Source organism: Nyctibius grandis, chromosome 7 (assembly GCF_013368605.1).
Source record: "Nyctibius grandis isolate bNycGra1 chromosome 7, bNycGra1.pri, whole genome shotgun sequence".
Classification (NCBI taxonomy): domain Eukaryota; kingdom Metazoa; phylum Chordata; class Aves; order Nyctibiiformes; family Nyctibiidae; genus Nyctibius; species Nyctibius grandis.
Window position 1 is genome coordinate 32,754,560 of NC_090664.1, and position 13,767 is coordinate 32,768,326.

The window sequence follows — 13,767 nt, forward strand, 5'->3', positions numbered from 1 at the left end:
ATTAAAAAGAGAACTCTGTCTTCCAAAAGAACCACACTGATTTTAATGAAAGGTGCTTTCATATTTCAAATTTGCAATAGCCTCGTAAACCGCTTGAAGCAGCCCACACGTAGTAAAAGTAATTATAAGCTTACAGTACACTAGTGGGCTGACATTTCAAAATGCAGACAAAGAGAATTCTGTTTTCTAAAGAAAAAAATTTCAAAAGGCAGGGTTCACAGCATTGGGTACATTTAGGGAAATGGATACAATGAAAGTCAACACCTTGGTAAGTATGAGATGCGAAGAGAAGCTCAAAAGAGCCAAATGCACTGATGTGACTGTAGCTGGCTAAAATGCTACTTTTCAAGTGACAGCCAACGTGAAACCAGAGTGCTTTATATTAGCCAGATGCTCAATTGTGTTATTATTTAGGATGTTTAAGGTGTCAACTTCTCTGTTCACCCTTTTGGAAAGAGAAACACCTTACACATTTACAAACGCATTTTCAGAATGAGATGACAACGCAGCTCTCCTGTCCACATAGGTGCGCTATGCTTAGAAATAAGCTCTTTTGCCCTGCTAGTTTCACATCTCTTTATAAACTTACCACAGCTGTCTCAATGTCTCCTGGTGAGGGGCTGATTTCACCAGGGGAAGTTACAGAAGAGCGAGTAGTGCGTGGAGTTCGTGGAGAAGGGAGCGTATCCCACGCGTTGTATCCACTTGGAGGGGGAGTTGGCATCTGAACCCCCGAACGCTGGCAGCAGTTCTCTGGATTAGACATCCAGGCTTCAAGTAATTTCTCCCTGTCCCAGTCTTCAAGAAATACACAGATACAGGAAATTATGCAGCTGACAATGTTTAAAACATATTTTATAATGGCACCCTCAAAAGAATATATAAATACTAAGAGAAAAAATTTAGAAATAAATAAATATGACAAAGTGTAAGTGAATGGAACTTTAGACATTAAATTTTACAGAACACATTCCAATATCATACATAATGCAATGTATTTATGTAAATAATCGCATCGCAAACATCTCCTTTCCCTGTAATATCAGTCTTAAATAAAATTGCTTTTATTATTTATTTACAGCAATTGTAGTAGCTAGGAGACTCAATCAGAAACCAGAACTGCAGTGACTTGCAAAGACAGATCAAAATGTAATAGCCCTTGCACCCCAGAATTTTCACTATTTTCCCTTTCTATGAAAAAAGTAATTGTTCTATATGGATTCACTTTTATCTACTGTGTTTTTTTAAGAAGATGAAGCCAAGTGCTACAAACGACGGAAGAAGAGTAAGACACAACTGGATTACAAAAAGATTTGTGACCTAATGAATTACCAGTCTTCATATATGCATGTGAGCAATGTATTTCTAGGGAAAAAAAAAGACAAAACGCCACCTGATTGCAAAAAATATTTCATATATTCTTACTACATTTTAATTCTGTAATTGTTACTGAATGCTTTACTTTTATTCATAATTAACATTGCCCATTTATATACAAAAAGAACTAGTGAAACAAATTCTATTATGTATGAAGATCTTAAAACTAAAACAAATCTTTCTTAATCATTGTTTGAAATGTTTTCTGTTTCTGATTCCTCAGAGTAATACTGAAGATATTTTAAGAATAGTGATTTTTTTCTACTAATAACTTAAAAGTTCTCATTTAAACATAAAACTATCAAATTCCTATATGGATTTGAATCTAAAACCATCAACACTATGCACAGATCATATGAACTAGAATTTCAGAAGGAAAGAGAAATTTCTCAATTTTTTCCTATACTTTAAATACATATTTTAGAGGGTTTTTTTTTAATGTTAGGTACTCCCACTGGAAACTCAATGTTATTAGCCAAAAGATCTGTGTCATTTTTATTGAATTTTAGATTTTATGAGAAAAAGATAAATAGTATTCCTACACTGTATTAACGCTGGAAAAAAAAAAAAGATATGTGCTGTAAGCACTGAACTTAGTAAAAACATTGCCCCATCAAATAATGATTGCTATCATACTAAAATCTGCTCTCTCCTAATATGAAAAAAAGCCTTTGAGCTGGAGATTATTTACTGATCAGGTGCTTACTTATCTAAGCTAAAACATATCATGGGTTAGTTTAATTTCATTTGTTTAAAGACATGGTCCCTGAACATATTTACATTTCAAAAATTATAAATTTTATTAGCATTTTTCAAATTACCCTGAGCTTATAATCATTCAGAGGGGAGCTGACTGATGCTAAGACACAGATAAAATTTGCTAAAAGTTTTCTTGAGCTCCTTTGTTTCTACTGTATCTTTAAAATTGTCCAGGGTTAAGACATGATACTAAATGGATTCCACTGTGTTCTCTTTACTAACTTATGAGTTTTAGTAAAATATGAGGTAGTTGTATTTGCCGAATTCCCTCTCTTTTATCATGAAATCAACTGCTGTATAATAAACTAGAAGAGAAACAAGAACAATGTTGAAAAAACACTTGTAGAAAAACTATAAAGTTACTTATTTTCATGACTGCCATAATAACATTTTTTAATCTTGGCTCTAACTCTATATACTTGTGTCTCTTGATTTAAAAAAAAAAAGAAAAATACACTCTTAACTCTTACAGCCTTTGTCAGTAAATTGATAATAGTTGTACGATAAAAGAAAGCAAGGTTTGTTGGATTAGATATTACATGTCTGTAAGCTATGAAAAGTAGTAATTATGATCTTTCCAAGAATTTAAAACATGCTTTTCATACAGTAAGTGTGAATTAAGTTAAGGTTTCACATTATTCCTTTATGAATTTCAAGATTAAATGCAAAAACATTACAATTTGGCATTTGATGTTTCCCAATTGTCTAAGCCTTTGTAAATAGCTCAGTTATTCCCTTTACTAGGCTGAACTAATTCTATGTCTTCATTTCAAACAAAATAAATTCGGTTTGAATAATATCCAGTATGTGACTACAGTTACAGGCAAAATAGTTGACTTTCTCATGACTTGCAAACTGTCTGTGCTTCTTTCTCCGCACTGGCCAGTTGCATTAAGTTACTGCTACATCACTAAGGCAACATCAGTAGAATGACCTTTCCAACACAGACTGATTTCTTCTCAACTTTCAGTTTCTGCTTGCTAGATGCTGGCAGACATTGCTCCACAGTTTGCATCAACCTCACTGCTTTTGGACTTATTACGGACTGTGCTGCGAGTTTGAACAGTATTGCCATAATTTTCTTCTTCAAAATACCTGCATGGGTTACAGAATCTGCCTACCAACTTAGTCAAATATTTAGCAATATTTAGCCTCAGTGTGAGTATTCTGAGAATTCAAAATAGCATTCAAATATTGCATATATATAAATACATTATAAGAATTAAACAAATAATCAACACTAAAAACCATATATGCAAAGACTGTGCCTTAAATATCATCAGACTGGCACAAGTTCATGTTGACTTAATTCAATGTTAAAAGGAACACAAACACCAACTATTGAAAACAATGTAAAAGAGCTAAGTTTCAGGTACCATACCTCTTCATGGAAGTCTGCCAAATGTTGTGGGTGTAAAATACTATTTTCCTATTTCACTTTTCCCTCTCCCTTTTATTTTCACAAGGAGCCCAAAAAAATAGTAGGGTATGTAAGGTTAATTCAGCAATACGGTAATGAGCATGCAAACCATTAACTGCCTGAGTAGTTCCTTTGGCATACAGTAACAATGCAGATGCTTCAGTAAGCATAAGTTTTGAATCACTGAATCAAAGCCTAAAGCTTCCACGGAGTTTCAGAGGTACTTTTGCCTGGAGTGAACACACTGAATTCTGACAATCCCAGTTTAAATTACACGACCAGAGCACAGACTGATTTCAGTGAAATGAAACTAGTTACAGATATACACGTGGAAAAGTATACCCTGTATTAAAAGAGTAACTATAAAAAACCTTCAAAGGACATACACTCATATGCTTTAAACCCCAAGGCAATTTCCAACCATTTATTACAATGGTCAGACTGCTTTTATTGCAACAACAACAAAAAAAAAAGTAAAAAAAAAATGATCCAGTTTTATACGCCAATATACAGTGGCAGAAAACCAATGGTCTGACAAAAATAGGTACACTGAATTTGACTTTTTGACATATAAAATCATGGAAGTGCTACTTCTGTGTCTCTCAGTAAAAAAGGAAAGCTCTGTTTCTCCACACTGCTTAAGTTAAAATGTCTTCCTTTATAATTCCTAGTTTGAATCACTTTCCTATCAGCTTCCTTGTCTGCCTCAATGCTTTTTGACATATTACCGCTGTATTTCTTTCTGAAGTACTGTGTGAACTGTTTCCTGGTATTTGATTAACCATTAATTCTCTTTTACTTGGAAATAAAAAATAAACATACAGCTGCAATTTTGATTTTGCTGAAAACAGTTTATTTCGTCTTTAAGATTTTGGATTACCGTGTGCCCGAAGTAGAGCTTCTGCAGTAAAGAGCGGGGCTTGGAGCATGTCAGCAGATTCCACAATCAGCATATCCTTAAGCCTTCGCAGGTCCTGAAGTCTTAGCCCCTCATATGGCTTTGAGAAGAAGAAGAAAGACAATTTATGTCTAGTAGTATTTTCCAGTTAGTCTCTAATTACATATTAAAATGAAAACATTCAAAGCACTGTTACTGATCGACATCTCAACTGTGAAGCAAGACGTGACAAAATTTATTCATTGTGCAGACCAATGACCATGCAAAGCTATATGGAAACACTGACATTTTGCAATATTTATAGTATGATCCTTGTACATTTCAAAATCTAAAAGACAGTATCTCTAGAGTTCTCCATTATAGCTGGAGGCCATGTTCAAATGACGAACTAGCCTCACATTGACTCTCTCTCTCTCAAAAAAAGCTAGATTTTCACAGAATCCAGCTAAATTTTGACGTGATTAAACCTCAAATATCGTGGCACGTGTATGAAAATGCATGACCAGATTTGAACTAAGGATTTCAGGGGAAAGCGAGAGAAAGGACAGGTTAACACACACTGTATATAGAACCTCTGCCACTAACTTTATACATGAATTGAGACCTATTAACTTTGAATTGATCTGGAGGAGGATACATTGAGACATTAGATAGTAAGAAGATATACATTTGTGAACAGAATCAGGTACAGGTCTTTTGAGGCAATATCAACCCTCACAGAAACAGAGAAGCAGGACAGATGAGACATGCAGTCAGAGGTTCACAGAAAGACAGAACAGTTGAGGTTGGAAGGGACCTGCAGATGTCACTTGGTCGAACCCTCCTGCTCAAGCAGAGTCACCTACAGCCAGCTGCCCAGGACTGTGTCCAGATGGCTTTTGAGTATCTCCAAGGTTGGGGATTCATTGTACATGAAAATGTCAAAACTCTCTTTGAGAAACAGTGGCCAACTCTGATAGCCCTACACAGTTAGAGCAAATCATCCAGCTGCCTTCCCGATGTAGAGCTCCATCCCTTTATTAAAGTGTTAAAAAAAGGTCAAATAAGAAAAACAAAAAGGCAATAATTTTAGGATTGAATTAGCTCCAGCCAAGATACTGGAGATGCATACACATGTTTTATAGACTCCTTTTTAAAACTAAGAAAGGAAGAACATGACAGCAAATAATATATTTGTTAGTGTCGCACAAAGAAAATGCCAAAAGGTAGAAAGAGAAAAACAAGTGGGAGGATATGTACAGAGAATGGATACAGAAAGGGCATGTAAAAAATTATTCTTACATGCACTGGTTTTATTTATACAAAGGATAGCTAACAAAAGCTTTAAAGCATTTGACATAAAACTGATATGTACACAGGACTCATCAGGAACCTGGCCACCAAATGGCAATTGTCTTCACCTGTTTCGAGAAGACAGGACACAGAACAGCAGCGATAACAGACAACCACAGTTAAGACGACACACCATTATTATTTACTATCTATATCTTGATTTTATGTAGAGCACATTCCAGGACCCTCCAGTGCTAGATAATATGCACATACATGCATGCTAACATACAGAGACATGAAGGAAAAGACTGGTTCTGTCCTTGGAAGTTTACAGTCTAAGTAAAAGTCTACCGTGTGCATAACCCTTTGAGGATAACAAGCAGAAGGCAGAAGAGGTGGGGACAATGGATACCCTGGGCCTCTAAATGATTTTGTTCTTTTGAGACACCTACTCTAAAAACATAACATGCTTCCTACATTCTAGATATCACAATAAACTCTATAAAATCTAAAAGCATCTAAAAACATCACTGACTCCCACAGGGACCTCTTCTGTGAGCTAGTCAGTAAAATAAAACAGTAACTTCTCAATATTAGAAACTTTGTGATCAGAAAAGAGTAACGGTGCCATGATCTGCTCTGGGTCTTTGTCCTTTTTGAGAAAGCAAGAAAAGCAGAAGAGAAATGGACTGTGAGTGTCCTGACCTTTATCTTGATTGCCCAGGTTCCGGGAGTTTCTGCATGTCCTTCCATTGCTGATCATGCATGACTCAGTAAAGGACAATCTGAACGTTAATGGCTTGCACTGAAATAAATGTGGGCCACTTGATTCACAGCATGCTGGAATTTGACTGACCTACTTAATTTCTTACAGAAGAGAACATTTATAAAAACATGTCAGAGAGACAGGGATACAAACAGCTGGGTGTCTGAATGACTATAATTGCATGAATATGCTGCAAAAAATGGAAGTGAAGAGTAAATCGTCTTGACTGAATCTGAACTGCATTTTGAATTGCAATTGTAAAACAAGTAGCTTTGTCAGCACAACAGTACTCACTTCTTGAAAACCACATATATCACAAAAAGAAATGTCTTTTCTGTTAAACCTGCAATACACATGCATATTTAAGGACCTAGTATTTTATCCTGAACTGCAGATATGCTCAAAATTATATTTAACTGATTGGTTCTAGGTCAAACATTGGCAATTATCTCCCTTGAGTAACAGACTACTCTATTTCTCAGCTGGAGCATTCCACACAACCCAGCAGCGATTTTTGGATACTGTGGTTTTTAAGAATCCTAATTTTATCTTCTTAAGTAATGAGGGAAATATTTCTTAAGAATGTGTTTGAAACTTTAGACATTTGTTTCATAAAGTAATATATGAGCCCACAGAAGAAGCTGAAAGAAAGGAAATGTTAGGCTGGCACTACTAAGTAGCTTGATCTGGAAATTGCAGAGTGAAGGCTTTGTACAATGAGAATCCTTAAAAATGTTCATGTGTACAAGACATAGTCTTGTAGAGACTTGTGAAGACACAGTCTTTAGTTATAAGGATGTATATCCTTTATGAAATATCATAGCAGTTTGTTTTTAACTACTTCAAATATTGATGACTTATCTCTGCACTGCCATATACTGTAAAGGATGTTGATTACAGCTCATGATGGTCAGAGACCTCCTTGAACACTTAGCATTTATGGAGGAGGTCTTTATTGATATTTGCTGTGAAAAAGGCATTGTGCAATATTAGCATCATTTGACTATATAATGATTTTGGAATACACTATTTGAATTACTAATTTAATCCATTGGTGAGCTTCTCACTACAGATTTCAACACTTCTGTATTCTCAAGAGCCCTTCACTATTTTCTTCTCAATTTTTTACCACTCATATTTAGATATCATAAATTATATAATTTTCTCTTGAAAGTACTTTTAATATGTAAGCTGATTATTTTAACAGCTCATTTCAAACTATTATTATTTTCTTTGCTTTTAAAGTACCATTAGACAAGGGCAAAGTAACTCTTTGCTATGGTGATGACTGTATAATTAAATGGTGTCAAATACACTTCATGTAAATATCCTCCTTTATGGGTGGGCGGAGTTCTATAGTTAATGGAGTCATATATTTAAAAAATTATCTATACTCCATTTAACTCATTCAAGTATAAGTATACGCACTATATGTATATGAATGTGTATATCTCAACTACCTGTAGTCCTCTTCTCCTTTGACTTAATAAACCATTCTCTATATGTAGAGATAAAGTATATTTTAATCATTTTAGATAACTCTTTGTATTTATATTTGCATTATAGATGTATTTATATGACATCAATTCTGGAACTGAAGAAAACCATTTCGATTACTATACACTCAATAAATCTGTGATACACTCACAAGCAGTGTATTTCTACAGTATTCAGAGGCACATATGTAAAATGAACTAAGAAATTATATACTTTGCTATTGCACGATGTATTTCTCTGAGTCTGACTGAGAGCCAAAACGTTCTAGATGATCTGCTCTGAAGTACTGTGCATTCCCAGGTTTCTTATGTAAGTTTAAAACATTGCATGATGTGATTGAAATGAAGGTGCCTGTTATCTTCCAGGGATACCTCACCAAGACAAATATGCTCCAATGCTAGAATGAACAGCAAATTAAAAGAAGGTGCAAATAAAACAACCAAAATCTATAAAAGCAGTTTAAAAAAAAATCCGTTACAGTCATATTATTTAGTGTAACTTCAATTAGAATTAAAAGATAAATATAAACTTAGATTTTCTATAACAGAGAGGTTTCTTTAGAGATTGTTCCATCAACAAAGTAAGAGAAAAGAATCAAGACGTAGAAGGTCATCTGAAATACTTTCCTGGCTTGTTTTCTGATACCCTTTCCACTGCCTACACATCATAGATGGATCTTCTTTTGCTACAACTAACTACAGTGTTAAGACAGTCACATTTTATATTTCATTCTTAAAATATTTAGCATTTCCATTTTATATAGAGAAATACAGATTATGTGTGTGTTGGCACATTGTTTTCCTTCCAAAGTGCATTTTGTGGAATCATGTTTGTGCTTCAAAACTGTTAGGGCCTGTTTGCTACCCATCTTTAACTGCAGTCTCTAACTTGATCACTAAAAATGTCTGAGGTGTACTAAAAACAAAGTAAAATAGAAATGTTGCTTTAAAAATATGCTTCAGGGAGCACTGTAGTAAAATGAGATTTTAAAAGGCTGGGTAACTGTATAATGGAAACGGATTTTATTCAGAAACCCTTGTGGAAGGAGTAAACTGAACTGCTGGAAGATAGACAGGTCTTTTCTGTCAGGCTCTCAAACTTGAAATGTGGGTCTACTCAGCAACCTGTATTTCTTAACGGCCTGAGAGCTCTGTAATCAAAGAAAGGTATGTGCAAGTTATTTTTTCCACTATCGCAAGTGATTCAATTCTAAACATGAGCACTCATATAATTCTTTGGTAATATTTCAACGTGAAGAACAACACGAACTGGTTCTCGACATCAGAAACAAAGCTTTGTTATTACTCTGAGTATACACAATTCAATGACACTGAACAGAGCACTACAAGAATCTTTTGCTCTGTACGAAAAAGAGGATTATTTTCTGCTGTAAACATGTCAAGTCTGGAAGGGGAGGTATTGGGTACTATGATTCCAGACACTACTGTCCGTATCATAAACACCAAAGTTAAGCCCATTTGGCTGTTTTGCCTGTGAAGAAATCCTATTCATCGTTTTCAAATGTTTTATCTTTTCCTCTACCTTCATTCAAGAGATGAAATGACTTTGAAAATGTATCTCTTGGTGTTCCAAAGTTTTTAAATTATGAATTAATTTGTTGTGTTTTGGACGGATGTTAAAGGGCATCACTGAACAATTACAATCTAAATACTATGTCAAACAGCATTTTGTACACTTGTTTTCCTCAGTGTTTAACATTTTTTAAAAATTAAATTGAGAGAAAAAAAGTAGAGGACCATCTTTAAGGAGCAATTTTGGTGAAGGATATGTGTTCTGGGGAAGGCTTTTGGATCACTTCTCATGCCCCATTAAGGTAACAGCTGGAGGCATTACCATAGCCAGTGGTAAGTATAGCTTTCACTGCCCATCTCAGACATTTGTCCACAGACCTGGAGGATGAGGACATGCAGTCATTTGGATTGCTGTTCAGTGCTAGTCTTTAAGGCTGTTTTTTTTCAGCTGGTTTTGGACACTCTGAGGGATAAGACTGAAAAATTAATTTCCCCTGGCTACATGCTCTTGGCATCTCTCTTGTGCTAGCACTTGTGCTGTTACAGTTACACAAGAAGTTAGTGAACTTATCCCACTGAAAAGTCACAAAGAAAGGAGGAAAAAAAAGGGAGTACTTTAAGGCAGAATTGCTCTATGTGAAGCCTCAAGACCACCAATCGTTGTACCAAATTCCAGGCTAACATTTTTTGGCTTGTGAATCTTTAGAACATGTGGGAAAGCTGTCCTAGCATGTCAGATGGATCTAGGTCTGCAGGCCTGCCTGCATTTCAGTTCTCTTGCTCAACAGCTTTGCTAAAAACAGTCAAATGAGGAACAGAACTGTATCTTTTAACAGTCTCAGTGAAGTGACCCCAAATTAACATAATTACCTTTCACTTGAGTCCCTTGTAACTATCAAGTTTTTAAGTTGATTGTTGATTTTGCTCTGAGCATCTACCTTAAACAGTCACAAGACATTATTTTCTCTTGCTGAAAAGCCTGTTCCAGTGGTTCTTGATTTGCCCCACCCATATTTGTAAGTTCACTATTCTCTTAGCTGTGCTGGTGCGTATGCCAGCAAACCCATGGTATAAACACAATGATAAAAATTATTCAGGTTAAATAAAACAATTACATATTACCACTCTTTAAAACTTTTTCTTCTTTTAAGCCAAATCATTGCTATGATTCAGTCAACAGCATAACCATCCAAACAGTTCTACTTGTACAACCAAAGGAGTGGTAAACTGCAATCGTGGCAGGGAAATGCAGCAGTCTTTTAAAGTGGTTTTGCCAACAGAGAAAATACAATTTCAAACTATACTCTTACAACAATTTGGGTGTCTCTACATGGGAATATTCAGAGAAATTAAAATGAGTTAAATACATTTGTTATTTCAATGTACAATTCAAGTATGTTAAACTTCATCCTAAAAGTGCTCATCTAGGAATAAACCATCTAATTAAGCTTGTTTATATTTGAATTTATTCAAGAAAATTAGTCAGAAAATGAATTGAACAGTACAAAGACTTTCTTAACTTTCAAATAAAAGTGACCATGCGTGACATTTTTCAGGGAAACAGTTGATGTGATCTAAGTTTACTCATACCTAAATCTGAACGAACTTTCTTCTAAGTGTCATTGAGTCATAAGTGGGATAAGCTAGTAAAAAAAGCAAGTAAAAGGCAAGGCCAGGCTACTTTTGAAGGGAGTAGCCATACAGAAATCTATTGTCCTTTAATTTGCACAGAATTACTGCATTATATTTACTGAATCATATAATTTATCTATGTATTCTAATTTAGAATTTTAGTTAATTAAAATCTGACAATGGATGGGGGAGGGAACTTTTGCTCAGAATCTTTTTGGTCAAATTGTCCTTATCAAATCAGAGTCTTCTGTAAGGCATACCAGAATTCACAGAAATTTGTGTCAGTGAATTGTCTCTCTTTTTCAAAAACTGACTTCAAAATATCAACACCTGTCATACCCATTCTTCATAAAAGTTCTGGTATGCAGTAGCTTCAGGCATCATGTTATAAAACAAGAAAGTAAATGCGCTGTTTTGAAATCCTGCACTACTCAGATGGGTTTTGGTGACATTCAACCCAGTCTCAGTCTAGGAAGATCCACCAGAACATTTTCCCTATTTTATCCTACAGATTTTCTCCTTTTCAGAATTTCTTCTACCCTCATTTTTAAACAGAAAGGCACCTTAAGAAACAAAAATATGTAAAAAATGTTTGTTTTAGAGAAACTGTTTCCCGTCTTACTGGTCTCACTGTATTTCCTCCAGCCTCACAGCCTGCAACACTTTGAAGACACTCCTCGTACTTAAGCATATGAACAAAACTTCTCTTTAGTTTTGACAATACATTTGTTACGTTCTCTGAGCTTAACTTGAAAGCTATAAAGAGCTGTGTTAAAATCAAGTAGTTTACAAATGCACAGTACAAAGTACAGTACCTACTGAAATATTTTGCAGAATTTTGTCACAATGTAACTGCTACAAATATAAATGTGTAAAATACCCCAAATTTAAAGTATCCTCTGACCTCTTTTTTGTCTAAAGCAGCATATTCAGCTTCAATGCTTTCAGCTTCAGGATCACGTGAAAATACCATTCGAGATTCCAGGTTAAGAGCCAGCTCTTTGTGGTGTTGTTTCTCTGCACAGTCACATGGGGTATCTTTATTTTCATTTTCTGCAAACAAATCTCCACCATGTTTTACTAGAAGCTGAAAAGTAAAATGGCAAAGTAAACAGTTATTAATTACCAACTCTAATAATACCCTGAAGAAAAGACATGTCAGTTAAGAAGAGAACAAAAAAAATATGAACAAGGAAACAGAAAGAAGAGACAAATATAATAGCAATGGTCTTTGGGAAAGAAAGATTCTCTATTGTTATTAAATAAATTACTGCTTGATTTCATACATATCTATATCCACCATAATTCCATGGAACCACAAAATCTCAGAAATACGTTACAAGGCAATGCTATACAATATGTCTCTGTTAGGTTTTAAACACTAAAATTCTGCTCTAATGATATGGTCAGTGCTCCATAGAAAATGAGAGGCCTGAGGTCCTCAAGCACCTGGCAAGATGGAGCTAGAAACACCTCTAAATATTCTTTATATATGTGTATAACTCCACCATTCTTCCCAGCACTGGTACACTGGTGGTGACAGAAAATGGGAGGAGGGAAGATGGGGTACCAATTCACAGATAGCACATAATACTACTGGTAGCTCTACCTTAGTTTTGAGGACATGAGAAAGGTGAAATGAAGTAATTCCAATAATTCTACAATGGTCTAGTATTGTGTCTTTTCACCAACCTTGTCTAATGCCAGTGACCACCCAGAAATGCAGTCTCTAGCTAATAAACACTAATTGTGCTGCTCTCACTACCTTGCCAACCTTGCCTCCTGCTATAAATTGATCTGACACAAGAAAGGACAACAAATGCCACAGATTTTAAAGGCCAACAGTGGACCGTTTTGCTGTTTTCTTATGACTTAACACGTGCTAAAATTCTAACAATGGAGCATCCAAGACAATCATTCACTAACAAAATGATTAATCTTATTTCTAAATAAAACTAAAATCTATAAACATTATCTTGCCTTCAGATCATGATGGCTGAAACAACACTATCCTATACTTTAGCCAGGATATTACAAAACTCAGCTTGTAATTTTTATACTTCTAAAAAAAGAAAATTTCCCCCAAATGATCTGTTCTCCACATAAACCTTTTAGATCATGATCAGTCACTTCTTACTTTTCTCTTCAGTAGATTGTATTTCCTTCACCTGTCACTGTAAAATACAGAGTGTGCTTTAGAAACCTGGAATAATTCTTGCAGATTCTTTGGAAACTTTTCCCTCATTCTCCAAAATAAAAAGAAATGCAAACCCAAAAATACCACAAACCAGTGCAATAACAAGGTTTAGTTCAGCAGATATTACTGTCATTAAGTATGATACCATATTTTATTTTCATAGCAGAGTATCAGGCAGAAATAAAGATAATACTAGGATAACTATCAAGATACCCAGCTTACAGTTACCTTGTTCTATCTAAACTTCTTAACATTGTCAAAAATGTTGTTAACATTCTGTCTGTGCATTTTAAACTCTAACAGAAATTTCACTGAGGCAACTAAGACACATTCTGAGGAAGAAAAATAATAAATATACTTGAAAGAACACTCCATAAACCTATGCAGATCAAAATCTAATCCGCAAGATGAGGAATA

General features: G+C 34.9%; 1 protein-coding gene across 8 annotated transcripts in view; it reads right to left on the reverse strand.

The window, feature by feature from the left end:
• The window catches only part of ANKIB1 (ankyrin repeat and IBR domain containing 1), a 109,036-nt gene that overhangs the window by 27,863 nt on the left and 67,406 nt on the right, over positions 1–13,767 (reverse strand). For 7 of the 8 annotated variants that reach the window (XM_068405497.1, XM_068405500.1, XM_068405501.1 and 4 more), the window contains 3 exons: positions 12,058–12,240; positions 4,437–4,554; positions 590–798 (listed from right to left, as the gene is read on the reverse strand). In XM_068405497.1, the coding sequence (XP_068261598.1) occupies positions 590–798; positions 4,437–4,554; positions 12,058–12,240 (510 nt within the window). Of the gene's footprint in view, positions 1–589; positions 799–4,436; positions 4,555–6,431; positions 6,574–12,057; positions 12,241–13,767 lie in introns of those variants that run through there. The other variant, XM_068405502.1, reaches the window with a different exon arrangement.